Consider the following 19,190-nt stretch of genomic DNA (forward strand, 5'->3'; position numbering starts at 1 on the left):
TTATTAAAAAAGCTTGTAAAACTTATCATTTTAAGCATTTTAAAGTATACAATTCAGTGTCATTAAGCACATTTGTAATGTTGCACAACCATCTCCACTATCCATTTTCAGAACTTTTTCATCATCCCAAATAGAAGCTCTGTACCCATTAAATAATAATTTCCCATTCCCTCCTCTCTCTAGAAATGGAGAAACAATAATTTCTCCATTCCTTCTGTTATACTTTCTGTCTCTATGAACTTGCCTACTCTGGGTACCTCACCCATATTAGTGGAACCATACAGTATTTGTCCTTCTGTGACTGACTTATTTTACTAAGCATAATATTTTCAAGGCTCTTCAATGTTGAAACATGTATCAGAATTCCCTTCCCTTTTAAGGTTGAATAATGTTCCATTGTATGTACATAACACATTTTGTTTATCCATTAATCCATTGGTGGACATCTTGGTTATTTCCATCTTTTGGCTATTGTGAATTAGGCCACTATGGACATGGGTATGCAAATATCTGAGACCCTTTCAATTCTTTTGTGTATATGCTCAGAAGTGGAATTCCTGGATCATGTGGTAATTTTATGTTTAACTTTTTGATGAACTACTGTTGTACTGTTTTCCACAGCAGAAAACATTACCACCAGCAGTGGCCAAGGGTACAATTTCTCCACAGTTCACCAACATTTGTGATTTTCTGTTTTTTTTGATAATAGCCATTCCAATAGGTGTGAATTGATATCTCATTGTGGTTTTGATTTGCATTTCTCTAAAGACTAGTGATATCGAGTATCTTTTCATGTGCTTACTGGTCATTTGTATATCTTAGAAAAAATGTCTATTAAGTTCTTTGCCCATTTTTAAAGGATTTTTTGGCTGTTGAGTTGTAGGACTTCTTTATATATTCTGGATATTAATCACTTATCAGATATATAATTTTTTTTTTTTTTTTTGAGACGGAGTTTTACTCTTGTTGCCCAGGCTGGACTGCAGTGGTGTGATCTTGGCTCATGGTGACTCTGCCTCCCAGATTCAAATGATTCTCCTGCCTCAATCTCTGGAGTAGCTAGGATTACAGGCATAGGCCACCACACCCAACTAATTTTGTATTTTTAGTAGAGGCGGGGTTTCTCTATGTTGGTCAGGCTCATCTCAAACTCCCAACTTCAAGTGATCCACCTGGCTCGGCCTCTCAAAGTGCTGGGATTACAGGCATGAGCCGCTGCGCCTGGCCCAGATATACAAGTTGAAAATATTTTCTCACATCACAGGACTGACTTTTCATCCTTTTGAGGATTTCCTTTGATGCACAAAAGTTTTAAATTTCAAATATGCTCAATTTATCTATTTTTCTTTTGTTGCTTCTGCTTTTGGTGCCATATCCAAGAAATCCTTGTCAAATCCAGTGTCATGAAGACTTTTACGTTTTCTTCTAAGAGATTATCCTAATCTTTGCTCTTACGTTTAAGAGTTTAATCCATTTGCGTTAATATATATAATACGGGAAGGGTCCAACTTCATTCTTTGCATGTAGATATCCAGTTTTACCAATATTATTTGTTAAAAAGACTGTCCTTTCTCTATTGAATGGTCTTGGCACCCTTGTCAAAAATCAATTGAACATATATGTGAGAATTTATTTCTGGGACTTCTATTCTATTCTATTCTGTTCTATTGGTCTATATGTCTGTCCTCATGCAAGTGCCACACAGTTTTGATTATTGTAGCTTTGAGGTAAGTTTCAAGATCAAGAAAGTGAGTCTTTCAACATTTTCAAGTATATATTTCAATTGTGCATCTAGACAGCATGCATTTCTGAAAGATATTTTCAAGAGCGGCAAAATCTGAATCTTCAAAACTTTAATACAGAAATTAAACTGTTTTCTTTATTTTCTTTACTGCACTTAAAGGGTTGAATGAAAATATATCTTACTTCTTTCTACAAAAACCTACCACCAACTCTCCCCATGATACCCTAGAAGGGTTAGAGGAGTCAGGGAGGAGTTGATTCTGAGTTCACAGATTCTCCTTGAAGATATATGAGAAGCAGTGGAAAAGTAAAAGGAGGCATCACTCCTGGTCAGGGAAGGAGCTGCCTGCTAAAAAGAAGAAGAAGGGTGGGATATCAGTGAAAGAAGGAAGGAGGGTTTACTGTAAATCGCTCTCAAGGTTTAGGAGTTGACGCCAGGGATTTTTCAAAAATAAAGAGGGCAGGTGTGTGAAACTGGCACAGAACCACCTGAGGAGCATGAATCAGGGTTCCACTGTGGCAGGTCTTGGTAAGTACAGGTGCCAGTTGATCTTGCTAGAGACTACCTCAGCTGAGATGATAGTTATTAATAACAAACCTACTATGGTACACTTACTATATTGATGTTCCTTATCCCTAATGCCGTCTTAGGAAGAAAAAATTAAAAAACATATTTTCATTCTGGCATAATTTCTACTCTCCTCCTACCTCCTTGCTTTTAAAAAAATTTGCTTCAAGTAGCAATCAGTGATGCCTGCAAGTTGCAGCATTGCACTGGAGCAGGGGAAGAGATAACAGGAATAGTCAGGTGCTTAGCTCTTGCATGGTTGAGGATGACAAGAAGACAGTGGATCAAACAATATCTCCCACAGCCAGTAGTTCATATGCCCTTCAGAAAGGAGGGTGAGAATGTAGTAGATACCCAGGGGAAAATGTTCAGGCAGTTGGTTGTTGACTATATGAATCTGTAAGTTCAGGAGGAGGTACCCTGGAGGAGTATTTAGAATCCTCAGCATCTAGACAGTAAAACCACCATGGATAATGGATGGATGAAATCACTTCAGACAAAGTGTACAGAGAAAGGGGAGAAAATGAGGTCAAAATAAAATCCCTGGGGCACACCAGCATTGGGGAGTAAACTAAAAAGAAACTAATACCTGAGAATGGACCAGATCTAAGAGGTAGTAAAAGAATGTGTAAGTGCCTGATGGCTTCTTCCTGCCTGTTGCACGAATAAAGGCCATGGCATTGCAGTATAGAAAGAGTTTAATAGACACAAGGCTGACCATGACATGTGGGAGACAGAGTTCATACTCAAGTCAGTCTTGTCCAAGGGTTGTAGATTAGGGGTTTTTCAGAGGCAGGTTAGGGAAAAAAAGAAGGGGGTGGCTCGGCAATAGGTGCTTGCTGCTGGTTGGTTGAGATGGAGATTAAATCATAAGGGATTGAAGCTGCCCTCTTGGGCTGAGTTGCTCCTGGGTGGGCCCATAACAGCCATCAGGTCCAAGTGGAGCCATGAGTGTCAGACATGCAAAAAAATCTGAAAAGATAACTCAAAGGCTAATCTCTAATAGTGATATGAACTGCAGGATCCCTGGAATAATGGCTACCCTTAGCAAAAATCAGACTTCTTTTCTCCTCCAGCCTGATGGCCTTTCATTGCAAAGCTGATTTCAAATGAAAGGCTGTGGAACCATTAAAAAAAAAAGTAGAGAGGGAGAGAATTTCTGGAATAGTGTGACCAACAGTCTCAACTGTCACAGAGATGTCAAGTAAGATGAAGGCTGAGGCATTTCTGTTGGATGTGGCAATGAGGGGGTTATTGGGCACTTCTTGCAAGAACTGGTTCACAGGAGCCAGCCTGCAGAGTACAGAGAGAGCAGGAATGAGGGAATGACATAGCAGAGCCCCTGACAGTTTTCCCAGTAGCATCACTTTTTGAAAGGAATATATGTTTGAAGAAAGTGTTTTCTTTTTAAATGGGAAAGACAAGCACATTTGTAGGCTAAGAGGAAGAACCCAGAAGGACATAGAAGTTGAAAGTCTAGTAGAGAAGGAGTAATTTATGCAGCAAGGGCCAGGCGTGGTGGCTCAGCCTGTAATCCCATTACTTTGGGAGGCTGAGGTGGGTGGATCACTTCATATGAGGAGTTTGAGCCAAGCCTGGCCAACATGGTGAAACACCTTCTCTACCAAAAATACAAAAAGTAGCTGGGCGTGGTGGTGCACACCTGTAATCCCAGCTATTCAGGAGGCTGAGGCATGAGAATCACTTGAACCTGGGAGGCAGAGGTTGCAGTGAGCTGAGACTGTGTCACTGCACTCCAACCTAGGTGACAGTGGGAGACTCCATCTCAAAAAACAAACAAAAAATATATGCAGCAAGATCCTGGAGAATATACAGGGAGGGGCAAATATTTACATAAACAAAAGCCTGACTGTGAAAGTGAATATAGGCTCTGTGAAGGGTGAAGGGAGCATCAGTTAGTGAAGCCTGGGACTTGGTGGGAGTACTCTTGCAGAGCCCTGCGAGAGGTGGGGATACCAGCAAGACTGGGGAGAGGAAGCAGACAGCTGGGAAAAGGCAGGGAGGCACCAGCTGATGCCACAAGCAAGAGGCGTCTAGAAAGCAGGATGGTACTAGCAAGTGTTACCCAGGAGAGTGATATAATATGAATTCCTGCTGGATACTTTCATTGTTTTTCTGATAAATTAGATGCAAAATCATTTATTGAGGGTGAGAAGGACAGGGATGTGAGATAGGGTCTGAGGAGTGCAAGGTTTACAATACCCCCTCAGGGAATGAATAAGAGATTTCTGGGAAGCCTATAGATTCTTCCTGTGGTTATTATGACCTTCTCACAATTCATCTAAGAATGGCTTCTTTTTCTTTCTAAAATAAGATTTGGTATGTAATTACCTAATATTCTAAATATACATATATGTCTAAATACATATTTCTAACTATGTATATTTCTAAATACAGTCATGTGCTACCTAACAATGTTTTTGTCAACAATGGACTGCATGTAAAACAGTGGTCCCATAAGATTATAATGGAGCTGAAAAACTCCTGTCACTCTCGTGCCATCGAGTTATCATTTGTGGTGATGCTGGTGGAAACAGACCACTGCACTGCCACTCATATAAAAGTGGGGACTAAACTCTGACCTTTTTTTTCTTCTCTTGCCCAAATTCCTATCCAAGGGGCGTGGGGAGTCATGACCCACAAACCATAAAGTCTCATCAGAGGGGTTTTATTTAACCCTATATAATGTGGCCTGCTTTCCAACCTGACTCTGGCATAACATCACATGACAGATAAGGAAGGAAATCAAAATATTTTAACCACAAGTATGTTTCTTTGCCATATCTTGAAATTGCCCTTCAAAGTTGTCTCTTGTAGGGAAAAACCTACATTCTGTAGATAATTTTCTTTCCCTTTTCCAGGACTTTTTCCTGATCCAAAGAGAATAAACTGAGTCTGACACCTTTTTAAATCTGATAAGAAATATTTACAATCTATTTTCTCTGAAGCCTGTTACCTGGAGGCTTCATCTGCATAATAAGAACCTTGGTCTCCACAATCCCTTTTCTTAACCCACACATTTTCTTTCTATTGACTCTAGGTCTTTAGACAAACTCTTTCAATAAATTGCCAATCAGAAAATCTTTGAATCTGACCATAATCTGGAAGTCCCCACTTCCAGTTGTCCCACCTTTCTAGACTGAACCAATGTACATCTTACTTATATTGATTGATATCTTATGTCTCCCTAAAATGCGTAAAACCTAGTTGTAGTCCAACTGTCGGAGGTGTTTGAACCAGAGCAACTCCATCTTGAATAAGGGCTGGGTAAAATAAGGCTGAGACTTCTTGGACTGTATTCCCAGAAGGTTAGGCATTCTCAGTCACAGGATGTGATAGGAGGTCAGCACAAGAAATGGGCACAAAGACCTTGCTGATAAAACAGATTGTGGTACAGAAGCCTGCCAAAAACCACTAAAACCAAGATGGTGACCAAAGTGACCTCTGATCATCCTGACTGCTCATTACATGCTAATTAATAATGAATTAGCATGCTAAAAGACACTCCCACCAATGCCATGACAGTTCACAAATGCCATGGCAACATCAGGAAGTTACATTATATGGTCTACAAAAAGGAAGAACCCTCAGTTCCAGGAATTACCCACCCCTTTCCCTGAAAAATCATGAATAATCCACCCCTTGTTTAGCATATGATCAGGCTAAACCATAAGTATACACATAGAAAATTATCAAGAAATAACCATAAGTGTACTCAGTTGAGCAGCCCATGCTGTTGCTCTGACTATAGAGTAGCCATTCTTTTGTTTCTTTATTTTCTTTTTTCTTTTTCTTTTTTTTTTTTTTGAGAAGGAGTCTCGCTCTGTCACCCAGGCTGGAGTGCAGTGGGCAATCTCGGCTCACTGCAACCTCTGCCTCCTTAGTTCGAGCAATTCTCCAGCCTCAGCCTCATGAGTAGCTGGAACTGCAGGCACAGACTGCCGTGCCCAGCTAATTTTTTGTGTGTTTTAGTAGAGACTGAGTTTCACCGTGTTGGCCAGGCTGGTCTTGAATCCCTGAGCTCAGGCAATCTGCCCGCCTCGGCCTCCCAAAGTGTTGGGATTACTGGCGTGAGCCACCACGCCCAGCCCCCTTACTTTCTTAATAAACTTACTTTCACTTTATGGATTCATCCTGAATTCTTTCTTGTGTGAGGTCCAAGAACCCTCTCTTGGGGTATGGATTGGGACCCCTGTCTGGTAACATGACCACCTTAGGCATGTGTTCTTGGGGTCTCCTGAGGGCTGTGTCACGAGTCATTGGTCACTCCTATTTGGACCAGAATAAATCTCTTCAAATATTTTACAGTTTGACTATTTTTGTTGACAAAAGTCTAACACGTGCAATTATGTACAGTACATAATACTTGATAATGATAATAAATGACCATGTTACTGGTTCATGTATACTTTAAATCATTATTTTAGAGTATATTGCTTTTGTTATTAGAAAAAAGTTAAAACTGTAAAACAGCCACAGGCAGGTCCTTCAGGGGTTATCCAGAAGAAGGCATTGTTATCATGGATGACAACACCATGCCTGTTATTGCCCTTGAAGATATTCCAATGGGACAAGATGTGGAGGCGGAAGACAGTGAAACTGATGAACCTGACCTTGGGTAGCCTAGCCTACTGTGTTTATCTTAGCTTTTAATAAATAACTTAAAAAAATTAAAAACAGTAAAAGTTTATAGAATAAAGATATAAACAAAGAAAATATTTCTGTAAAGCTGTGCAATGTGTTTGTGTTTTAAGCAGTGTTATTACAAAAGAGACAAAAAGTTAACAAAAGGTAAGTTTATAAAGTAAAAAGAGCATAACAGTAAACTAAGGTTAATTTATTATTGAAGAAAGAAAACTTTAAAAAAGTTTGTGTTCCCTGAGGGTACAGTGTTTATAAAGTCTACAGTGGTGTACAGGAATGTCCTAGGCCTTCATGTTCACTCACCATGTACTCACTGACTCACCCAGAGCAACTTCTAGTCCTGCAAGCTCTATTCATGGTGAGTGCCCTAAACAGGTGTACAATTATTTTTTATGCTGTAGTTTGACTGTATGTCTTCTATATTTAGATATGTTTAAATATACAAATACTTGCTGTGTGTTACAATTGCCTACAGTGACATAACGGGAACATCACCATCTTGGACAAGCACCACCATTAATCGAAAACCACCTAAATCCAAAGGACATCAGCCTAATGGCTAAGGTTAGCATGACCATAAACCACAAATAACATCTCTGACCAGAAATATTTCAGACCCCTCCCCAACCAGAGACATGCCAGATGTGAGATAACCCCTTTTGGTCAGGAAGATGCCAGCCCCGAGATAACCTCCCTCTGGCTGGAAAGATGTCAGCCCCAAGATAACCTCCCCTCTGCCCAGAGACATTTCAACCCCACCATAAAACTTCTCCCCAACACAGAAACATTCCAAGCTTGTGAAAAGGTCCCTCACCCTAAAACCAATATATACTCTTAGTCTGTAAGAGAGAATACTCCTGACCAAAATCAGACAGAAGCCCCTCTCACGTTTATTTCTCTAAAATAAGCACGCCTTTGACTGTTGAGCCATGTTTCATGTTTCTATCCTCTTTCTTTAACTCTTTACATACAGTATTCAGTACAGTGACCTACTATACAGGTTTGCAGCCTGGGAGCAATAGCCCTATACCACAAGGCCTAGCTGTGTGGTAGTAGGCTCTACCATGTAGATTAATGTAAGTACACTCTGCGATGTTAACTCAATGAAAAAGTCATCTAAGCATGTATTTCTGAGAATCTATTTCCCATTCGGAGTTACTTTTTCCCTTTCTCTGAGGAGCACTGTGTTAGGCACTAAGCGTTAAGAGGATAAGAGAAGGTCACCCTGCCAGTAGTTAGAATTCAGTTAAGGAAATAAAACATATGCACAGAAATAAACATTGGCTCAAGATGATGACAGCCAAGCACCAACTAAAGGGGTTTCTGGGTGAAACGGCAGGGAATCCTAAGGAGAAAGTTAATATTATTGGAGAAGCTGCCAGTGTATTCTTTAAATCTTCACAAGAGTTCAAGGGGATCCATATGATCATCTTTTTGGATACAAGGAAGTTTCAGCTCAGAGGGATTAATTTACCCAAAACAAATCCAAGGGAGATTTTATGTGGGCTCCTTCCACTGCATCATGTTGTCCCTCCAATCTAAAATTTTGTTTTTTCACTAGCTGCTGTCTGCAGTGACCCTTCGAACCCTGTTCTTGATTAAATTGTGTTTTTGAGCTCTCTTCTATGAGTGTTTCCCACCATGGGTTCATCTCACAGTGTCTTCAGATCTACTAAACACTCCGTACATCTGACACCCATCAGACCTAGGTTTATCTCCTTTATTTTCATTGAACCAAAAGGGATTCATATAATAAAGCTTTTGTTTCTGTGACTTTACTCTTTTTAAGTTCAGTGATCCTTTGGCTTCTGTTGAGATACTTTGGGGTGTGTATTTTACCATCACCTTTTCCATGGGCAAAGTTGTGCCATTTTTACCGATTGTGCCTCAGTTGGAAGTGAGCATTCAGCTTTAATTAACTGAGAGAAAAAAACTGGTGCAGGGCCCAGCAGTCTTCAACACCACTTCTGAATGATGACTATGATGCTCGGATTTAAACACTGTGATGAGGAAGTAGCAAATGCTGCCATGTTTTCTATTGTTCTTTTGTTGTTCCTTGCAGGAAAGGTGAGACTTAAGTGAAACTTAAAGGTGGACGAAGAATTAAGTCCTCCCATTTGAAATTAGCTTGAATTACTAGAAAGTTAAAAGTTACACCAACATAGAAGTTGGAGTGTTACAATACAAATAGGACTGTATTTTATAATAATAAAATATTACTAATTTATAGGTGTCATTTTACAATAAGTAGTGTTGTATTATTATTATAATTAGTAATATAGGTGTTAATTAGCATTACTAATTTATTAAATTTATTAAATTACTATTACTAATTTATAGGAGTATTACTAATTTATAGGTGTTATTTTACAATAATTATTATCACTAATGATATAAACAAAGCTTGATATGATGGGCTTTTAAAAAATTACTCCCAGCTGGGTGCAGCAGCTCATGTCTGTAATCCCGGTACTTTGGGAGGCCAAGGCAGGAAGATCACCTGAGGTCAGAAGTTTAAGACCAGCTTGGCCAACATGGTGAAACACCGTCTCTACTAAAAAGATACAAAAATTAGCCAAGTGTGGTGGCATATGCCTGTAATCCCAGCTACTTAGGAGGCTGAGATGGAAGAATTGCTGGAACCCAGGGATTGCAGTGAGCCGAGATCACGCCACTGCAATCCAGCCTGGGCGACCAAATGAGACTGTCTCCAAAAAAAGGTTAAAAACAATTTACTCCCTCCTGAGTACATTGGCATCTGAAGTGTTTTTAAACAGTTGCCCACATTTTAATGCATATTCTAATCACATGATTGACTGTCAATATGTTCCTTGTGTGAAAAAAGTTTACTTGAGCTGAGTGCTCATTATCTTCACTTTAGACAATCTTAACAAGAAAAAAAGTTTTTAAAAATCTTGGCAAGAATGTGGACTCCTTGCCTTATGTAAGCTGGCTTACATCCCACTGCCTGTGGGGAGAGCAGAAAAAGGAAGGGAGAAAAATGGGGGTGCGAAACCTCTGCCCACGACTCCAAATGGAAAGAGGGAGGAATCCATCATGCTTATAAGCCAGTGAAAGAAATGAACAGCCATATGCATTCTATGGCCACAATTTTTGCCCTTCCTACTCCCATGCTTCTGATGACTTGCTCATCTTTAATCCCCAACTGCTCTTCAAGAAACAGTTGCAGTTTATCCTGATGAGCAGGAACTGGGGTACAGACGTGTAGCCTTCGTAGTCAAGAAATGAGACTCAGGACCTGGCTACCTTTTGGAATTTCATTTCTGACTCTGACATTAATATGTCCCTTGGACGTGGGAAACTAGCAGGATATAGTTAGGTATATAAAAGATTCTGTAAGACCCAGGGAACCACAAGGAATATGTTGTATGAATTCACCTGAATGACTAAATCTCTCAGCTTCCTACTTCCTGGAGAGAACGTCCTGGCAGTAGCAGGGATCTTGGCCAGAGACATTTGTGGTTGTTGTTATTGGTTTTAAGTTTGAGTTTTATTGTTTCCTCTTCATATTTTACTACATTCCTAAATTGTGTTTTCAGTGTTCTTCCCTTTTCCTTATCTTAGAGGAAAAGGAATGTTGGAAGTACAGGGCTTTGAAGAAGAACTGGAAAGTAAGTGTTGACTTTCTTGTTCAATCTCCCTGACCCTGTAATTTTCACTGGCAAAGAGGAGAACATTCCAGGCAGAGTGAACTATAGAAGCAAAGAACTAAGGTACATGACATGGAAAGAATGGTGGAAATAAAGCTCAAAAAGCTCATTTGGAGACAAATTGTGAAGGTCTGGAATGCCATAATAGTTGGAGTTTGGACTTTGTTCTCTGGGCAATAGGAAACCCCAAATGCTTCCAGAGACAAGAGACATGGTCATATTTATTTATTAAGTAAATTACTTTGGTATCAATGTAGAGGATGGATTGGGAAGGAGTCCAGGACACCAGTTCGAAGGCAGTTTAAACAGTTTAGGGAGCTGATTGTCCAAATTAAGGCAGTTTTGGTATAAATGGGTCATACTGGAAAAAATTATGTCAGAGAAGGTATTCATGAGACTTAGTCATATAAAAGGCAGAAAGATAACTTAGGGGAAAAAATGATCTAAATCATTGTCTAAATCATTGTGAGCCTGAGATTAAAAGGGTACCATTAATAAAGAAGGGATTCTTGGAGGAGATATTTAGTAGAGTTTGTGTTAAATCTGTTGAATTGGAAGTGTTCCTGTGACATCTAAATGACAGAGTCCAGAGAGCTAAATGTTGGGGTTAGAACTCAGAAAAAGGCTTGGGGGACTAAAGATAAATATTTGGAAGTCTTCAGCATAGCCAAGGTAGGTGAAATTTCAGAAGTGGATAAGGTTGCCTGTAGGGAGAGAGTATAGCATGGAAGAGGAGACAGCTCAGGACAGAAACTTGTAGTTGAGGAGTTGCCAGAAAAGAGGCTGAGAAAACCATCTGAGATAGAAGGACCACACTGCAGAAGCTAATGAAGGAAGTGGCAATTGTTCAGAAAGACCATTTAAAGGAAATATTAAATTTCGGTTTTAAAGATGTTACTAGGTGCCTTCTGAAAAGGCATTTCCAAGGAATGAGAAACAGGAATGAAATCCTAGTGGTTGGGGCTTGGGTAGGAGGCAAAGACGTATAAGTAAGGCACAAAAACTGCTCTTGAGAAAGATTTTGTAGTGAAAGAAAGAGGAGAAATGTGGCTTGAAAGGAAGAAATTTCTATTTGTCTAGGTCATTGGTTTGCAAAGCACTTTTACATCCACAGGGTCACTTTATTCCCAAGGAAACTCTGGAAGGTAGGAAGGGCAAATATTTACACTCTTGGGAACAAACTGAGGTTAAAAAGAAGTTAAAAGGCTTGCCCAAAGTCAATTATAGCAAATAAGGGGAAGAATTGGATTTAGAATTCAGGTCATTTTACTCTTATTCCAGTGATCTTTCTACTGTGCCCAAACAGAACATTTCTAAAGTGTTCACTCTATTTGGATATTGGATACTAGAGAGCATCGGGCTCCTTGTTAAAGGGTTTTGACCTCATCCGGGGTTAATGGCAAGTTGCCGGAAGGTTTTATGCCAGGGAATGCTATGTTTCAGTTAATGCCTGATGGAACAAATCTGGCAGTGAGGTGTGGGATGCATCAGCAGAACAGACACCTGGTGGTGGGGAGGGGTTAGAAAATGAGGACAATTAGCTTCAAACAGAAACACAACTTTTGATATGCATTCAATCACATGCTGAGAAAGTGATTTCCCTTCAGGTCTCCATGCCCTACTCTGTTTGTATTTAGGAGAAGTTCTCAGTTTGCCAGTATATTTTTAACATGTTTCAAATACTCCCTCTCTCTTTTTTTTGAAACGGACCCAGGCTGGAGTGCAATGGCACGATCTCCACTCACCACAACCACCGCCTCCTTGTCCCCAAACAAGCTTTTTGAGCTTTATTTCCACCATTCTTTCCATGTCATGCACCTTAGTTCTTTGCTTCTGTAGTTCACCCTGCCTGGAATGTTCTTCTCCTCTTTACCAGTGAGAATTACAGTCAGAGACACTGAACAACAAAGGTCAATACTTATTTTCCAGTTCTTCTTCAGAGCCCTCTACTTCCAACATTCCTTTTCCTTTAAGATAAAGGAAAAGGGAAGAACACTGAAAACACAATTTAGGAATTTAGTAAAATATGGAAAGGAAACAATAAAACTCAAACTTAAACCTCTCGAGTAGCTGGGATTACAGGCATGTGCCATCACACCTGGCTAATTTTTGTATTTTTAGTAAAGACAGGGTTTCACCATGTTAGCCAGGCTGGTCTTGAACTCCTGACCTCAAGTGATCCGCCTGCCATGATCTTCCAAAGTTCTGGGATTTACAGGCATAAGCCACCTTACCTGGCATTTTGACTACTCCCTAATCTCCTTTTTGAACAAAGAAAGAATAGGACTCAGGCTGAGAACATTTGCAAAAACTGCATCTTGCTAAAACTGAATTACATTGTTTTCTGTTCACTCTGTTTTTATGGTTACTTTCTACTTATGACAAGTAGGAATGATTTATCATTTATTGTAATTACAGAAAGTTTACTGTACATCTTAGTAAAAAAGTCAAATTAAGGAAAAATATACCTAAGATAAGTGGTATGCCTCTATGGAGAAATTATGTAAGTGAGTATTCTAATGACTAGAGTTTGGGAAATTATGGTCTTTGAGAGTATTGCAATAGGAGTAATAAGGGTTCAGACCAGAGTGGGATGTTGGTAATAGGTAACGACAAGAAAAGAAGGCTCTGACAGATGTTTTTAGGGAGTTAAAGGAGAGGGAAACTGTTGTTTCTTTGAGGGTATTTTCTGCCTCATTTCTCAGGATGGTTTTGACCATAACAGTGAAAAATAAAAAAGTCTTATACGGTAGAAGGAATTTATTACCTCATATATCAAGAAGCCCTGAGGTAGGGTGGCTCCAGGAATGCTTAAGTAAGTAGCTCATTGACATCACTAGGCACTTTCCTTCCATCGATCTTCCAGCCTCACCAAAAAGGATTGTCCTCATGACTTCAAGACAGCTGATATGGTGCCAAGAATCTCATTATGGACGTACGGTGTTCTCAGTGCAAGAACAAGACATCTCTTCTTGAGCTGAAGAGTGAGGGGTGAAGCAAACTTTCCCTGAAGGCACCTCCACCAAAATATTTTTCTTCAAGATTTGTTGGATGAAAATACATCACATATTCATACATAAACCAATCACTGCAAAGGAGAATCAGATTACCATACCTAACATAAACTAATTAGGATTTATTCTCTGAGCTAGGGAGATCTTTTTCCTGAAGAATGGAGTTCTCAAGATAATAGGGGCTCTGCTAACAAATATGGTTGGTAGGCAGTCAACCATGTCTTCTACAGCTTCTGTGGAGAGCTGCAGGTGTTCTCTGGATACCAGTGGTTCTGAAATTCTTCAAATTCACCCTTGAACATAAGTGGCAAATTCTTGAGACGTGTAGTTTTATTTCTGAGAATGTTACTTAGCTCTTCTTTCCATGTGTTGGGTTAAGGCAGAACGAAATACTTCTGTTGCAAAATCAACTTCTGGTTTAGTGATGCACATTGAGGGTGCAATGCGAAATGTCTGAGGAGACACCGGAAAATAAGAAAACAAATCATCAGAGAATCAAATATGACTTCGAGGAAATGCACTAAACTAAAAATCCAAAACCTTGTGTTTAGGATGTTTCTCATGTTCCTCTTGGTTTGGCTCCTCCTCCCTCCCCAGTGCTGGATCCAGGCCATTCACCCTCCAGTCTCCATACAAACCCTTGTACAATGGACTCTGCCCCTTTTCCTTTTTGTCATACATTTACCTCCTGGCCCTTCTACACCTTCACTGAAGTCTTAGGCCCCTCTCTATACTCCATTTCTGCCCAGGGTGACTTCCATGTCCATATGTGCAACCCAGCAAACTCATTTCTCACTGTCCTTATTGCCACAACTCCCAGAATCTTTATGTCCACCCTTCTGCATCAATTCACACTCATGACCAATGCCACGAGTCTCCTCGTCACCAGGAATAACTCATTTTCTGATTCACACTACAGCTCTCCTTTTCATGAAAACTTCAGAATCCTCATTCATCCATTGTCTTCAGGTCTATTGCTCCACTCAGGTCTCTTCTTTCCTTTCCACATAGCTCAGAACACAGAATTGACTGAAGTAGGCTTGCACTTGCTCCTCATTTTGCTTGCATTTCTACCCTTCTGCTGCACCCACACAGTCAATCCCAGCCCTAATAAAAGATTTTATTAAATGGCTTTTCTCCAATCTAGATGGCTGAGAAGAGTTAGAGAAAAATCACGCAGCTAGGCTGAGCGATATGCTAGATATTCAGGGTCTGCAACTTCGGTGGGTCCCTCCAACTTTTCTTGTTCACTGTCCTTTCTCAATCTAAACCTTTATCATTCCTCTCAATTTCCTTACTCAACTCCTGCGCCTCTCCCTGTATTTCATAGACAATCAGGCCTCATACTTCTCAGAAAATGGAAGCTGCCGGGCAAGATAAACTTGTTTGCTCTTACATTCATTGTTATAACCTTACCTGAAGGCTCAGCGAACAAGATGTATTTGCTGTTCAACTCCAAATTGTCCACCTATGCCCTTGACCCTGGATTCTCCCATCACCTTCACAGGAAACACCCCTTCAACTTCTCCTTAGCCTATAAACAGGCTTAAAGCTCTCATAATCCCAATCTAGACCACACCAAATACAAATCTGTGTTGGCCACCTTGTCCCCTATGGCTACCTCGCAAATGCTTTCTTCCTGTTTTTAACCACAGCATTAAAAAGACCGGTTGGTGCTTATTGGCCATTATTTATCACTTTGCCCTTCACCCATTCACATCTCAATTGGCTGCAGTCTGACTTCTGCTGCATCAACTACTCTACTAAAGTTACCTGCAAGTGTGGAATCCACTGGGCATCTTCCAGCCCTCATCCTCTGTGGCCTTCTCTGCACTTGACTCTTGGGAATTCCCCACCCCACTTCCTGAACCTCTCCCGTCTCTTTCTTCCATGACTTCACACTCTTGTTACCCTCTTCACACCTGTCCACGCTTTCTGCCTCTACCTGGGCAGCTTTTTCCTTCTCCTGCCCTTTATTATTATTTATTTATTTATTTATTTATTTATTTATTTATTTATTTATTTATTTATTTTGAGACAGAGTCTCGCTCTGTTGCCCAGGCTGGAGTGCAGTGGCACGATCTCGGCTCACTGCAACCTCCGCCTCCCAGGTTCACATGATTTTCCTGCCTCAGTGGACTCTCTCTTGCTCTTCATATCCACATTCTGTGCGTTTTCCAGGATTATCCTCAGAATGTCTCCTCTATCTCTACTACCACAGTTGAAGTTCAAACAGCATCCTTGGCTCTCAGAGGGACTTCCTGTCTCCAGTCTTGTCCCATTAGATTTGTCCTCCTCAGAGGACAGATTCTGAAATCAGACTGCCTGAGTTTGGATCCTGGTTCTGTCATTACTTAACCTCTCTGTGTGTCTTCTCTTTTATCTGTAAAATAAGGATAATAATAGTACCTAAAATAAGGAAATAATAGGCTTGTTGGGAACATTGAATGAGTGTTTGATGTGAAACGATGTAACAGTTGACGAATAAGTCAGATAATGAGGAATGTAGATCCGATAATGACATGAAGTCCGTGGAAACCCATAGCAACAAAGAATGTTGAACCATAGATACCATTGGAAATGGTAAAGGGTGCTTCAAAATATTCTGAGGTTTGTAGTAGGGTGAAGTAGATGCCTAGTAGGATTGTAATGAATAGGGCTTGGATTATTTGTTTTCGATTGCTTTCTATTAGGCTGTGATGGGCTCAGGTAATTGTAACTCCTGATGCAAGTAATACAGAGGTGTTTAAAAGAGGTACTTCTAGAGGGTTTAGGGGAGTAATGCCTGTTGGTGGTCAGTGTTCTCCTAGGTGCGGGGTGGGGGCGAGGCTTGAGTGGTAGAATGCCCAGAAGAAACCGGCGAAGAAGAAAATCTCTGAGATGATAAGACTATTCCGTAACAAAGACTTTTTTGGACGGGTATTGTATGGTGGCCTTGGTAGGTACTTTCTCGGACAATGTCACATCACCATTGATACATGGTTAGTATATTGGTTAATAGCCCTAGTGTTAGTAGAGTGGTGGAGTAAAAGTGGAATCATATAATTAAGCCAGATGTTATTAGGAGGGCTGAGAGGGCTCCTGTTAGTTAGTGACTGGGCTTGACTATGTGGTAAGCATGAGATTGGTGAGTCATTAGGTATTGTTATGTAAATAAAGGCTCATGCAAAGTGTTAGGACAGTACTTGACAAGCAGGAACCGCTTCATACCAGCTCCACTGACTACCTCAAGCCTTTGCGGCCAGCCACATCTGTGTGGTGCGGTGTGGTGTGCAAAATCAGTTATTTGTACTCTGCCATGTTTCATGCACAGTTTGGTTGTTTATCTCATTATTTAAGATTCTGCTAGCCAGAAAGCCTGGCCTGAAAGTCCCTTCTCTCCTCCCCTTTAATGCCTTTTAAAAAATATTTATAGATGAGCTTACTACATTGTATTGTAATTTTCTATGTATTTGACTTTCTCTCCCTCCAGCTCCATGAAGGAAGGACCAGATCTTATTTATCATCATATTAGGTTGGCACAAAAGTAATTATAGTTTTTGCAATTAAAAAAAAAATCACAAAAACTGCAATTACTTTTACACCAACCTAATAGTTTCAGTTTCCAGAATAACACCTGTTGCTTAGCACATAACAAATTTTGCCAAATAACAAAGGAAGAGCTAAGCAAGTACACAAGTATCTCATGTCTTTATAAATTGCATGTCTTAGGATTCATAATCATTAAATTATGCTATCTGATTTGTACAGAAAAATATTTATGACTAGGACTAGAAAAAAAAGTCACGGAGCACATCCCAGCAAAAGTGCTCATTCTGGTTTTGTTGTTTGGGCTGGGAGAACTTTAAGTCTGTTTTGTTTAAAGGGGAAGTTGGGGAAAAGTTGAAGATGCAAGAAAACATGGGGACGTTTCCTTGAGTGAAGGTGGAGGGAGCTTGGAGAAACAAGTGCACAGATGGAAGATCTAGATTCGAACAGGAGAAATGTCTCATTTCTGGAACCTTCAGGGAAGGAAGTGCTATGATCTGGACATTTGTGCCTCTACCCCTTGAATTCCTATGTTGGAATCCTAACTCCCAAAGTGATGGTCTTGCAAAGTGGGGCCTTTGGGAAGTGATTAGGTCAGGAGGGCACAGCCCATGAAGGCCCAGGGAGTTCTCTTGCCCCTTCTGCCATATGAGGTCACAGCCGAAAGATGGTTGCCTAGAAAGAGCGCCCTCACCAGACACTGAACTTGCTGGCACCTTGATCTTGGACTTCTCTGCCTCCAGAACTATGAGGAATGAATTTCTATGATGTATAAGCCACCCAGTCTATGGCACTTTGTGACAGCAGGCTGGGGAGACTAACACAGGGGGAAAGAATAAATGTGGGGACCGATGAGTTTATATAGAGGTTTTGCCTGATAGTTTCAATTTTATCTGAGAAGTACGAGGCAAGAAGTAGGTATTTCAGTATCCACTGAAATTGTGAGAGGCAGGGATGGAGCAGGGAAACTGGGAAGGATGAGCATGTTTAAAATGGGAAAGAAAGTTGACAAAGGACAGGACAAATTAGGGAGGAGCAGATGTTACCTTTTCTCTTAAGTCTCTGCCCTGGAGTCCATTCCTGGGGAGGGGCCTGTTGCTGTGAGGGATTGAAGGGCAGCTCACTTCACTCACGGCAGCAGCAGCCCTCGGGCAGTGCGTGCAGGGCCAGCCAGAGTCCCCACTGTGGAGCTGGGCGTGGCTTTTCAAGGAAGGGAGTGAGGAGGGCTCGACTCCTGAATCTCCCAGCCTAAGGGTGAGGGACACTGGCTGTGGCTGATTTTGAGTTTGGCATTGTGAGCTATGCCCAGGTGGTCCTCCATCTCTCTGACAGGCGTCACCCAGGCCTGCCAATGCTGTTGGGTTACCCCCGGCCACAGAGGCCACTAAGGCTTAGCAGGGTCACCAAGTCAGAACCCAGGGCTGAGCTAAGAACGTCCAGAATTGCTTTCACAGGGACTAGGATTAATTTTACAGGAGACAAATTATTTATAGCATGACTGTGATGTTTCTCATCATCCGTACTGTAAATTGTCTGCTTGGACCATCCTGTGTCTGTCTGCCTCTATCTTTACCACAGAGCCACGACTACCAAACCATTTTCACTCAGCGCCCCCTCGTGGCCCGAGAGGTGCACTGTCCCCGCCTTTTTTTTTTTTTTTTTTTGCATACGCGAGCTTCATCCCTAGATGACTTGTGGCTGGGTACCCCGGCACAATTGCGAAGAAACTGTGACCAGCATTAGGAAACCAGAGAGACTCCTACCTAGAGCGATAGGTAAAGATCAGTCTTTCTCTTACCTGAGAAAAAATGCTGCCTCTGCCCACGAGGAGCCCCATGTGCTTGCAGTCTTCATGGATCTGATTCACTTCTTCACGGGGAAGAGGCCGGCGGCTTATCTGTAAATATATTTTCAGAAAGCTTTCTATTTGGTGTTGGAATGGTTACAGGAATTATTTCCAAGAGAGGAAAAAGGAAAAACCCTCCAGCCATCAATGCCCCT

General features: G+C 40.9%; 1 protein-coding gene across 2 annotated transcripts in view; it reads right to left on the reverse strand.

The window, feature by feature from the left end:
* Positions 1 to 13,973: 13,973 nt before the first annotated feature.
* AGXT2 (alanine--glyoxylate aminotransferase 2) overlaps positions 13,974 to 19,190 on the reverse strand; it is a 43,905-nt gene continuing 38,688 nt past the window's right edge. For both annotated transcript variants that reach the window (XM_011944339.1, XM_011944338.1), the window contains exons 13-14: positions 18,988 to 19,086; positions 13,974 to 14,114 (exon numbers count right to left, since the gene is read on the reverse strand). In XM_011944339.1, coding sequence (XP_011799729.1) covers positions 14,007 to 14,114; positions 18,988 to 19,086 — 207 coding nt within the window. In that variant the 3' untranslated portion in view covers positions 13,974 to 14,006. The remainder of the gene's footprint in view (positions 14,115 to 18,987; positions 19,087 to 19,190) is intronic.

This window comes from Colobus angolensis, unplaced genomic scaffold (genome assembly GCF_000951035.1).
Source record: "Colobus angolensis palliatus isolate OR3802 unplaced genomic scaffold, Cang.pa_1.0 Scaffold230, whole genome shotgun sequence".
NCBI classification, from domain to species: Eukaryota; Metazoa; Chordata; class Mammalia; order Primates; family Cercopithecidae; genus Colobus; species Colobus angolensis.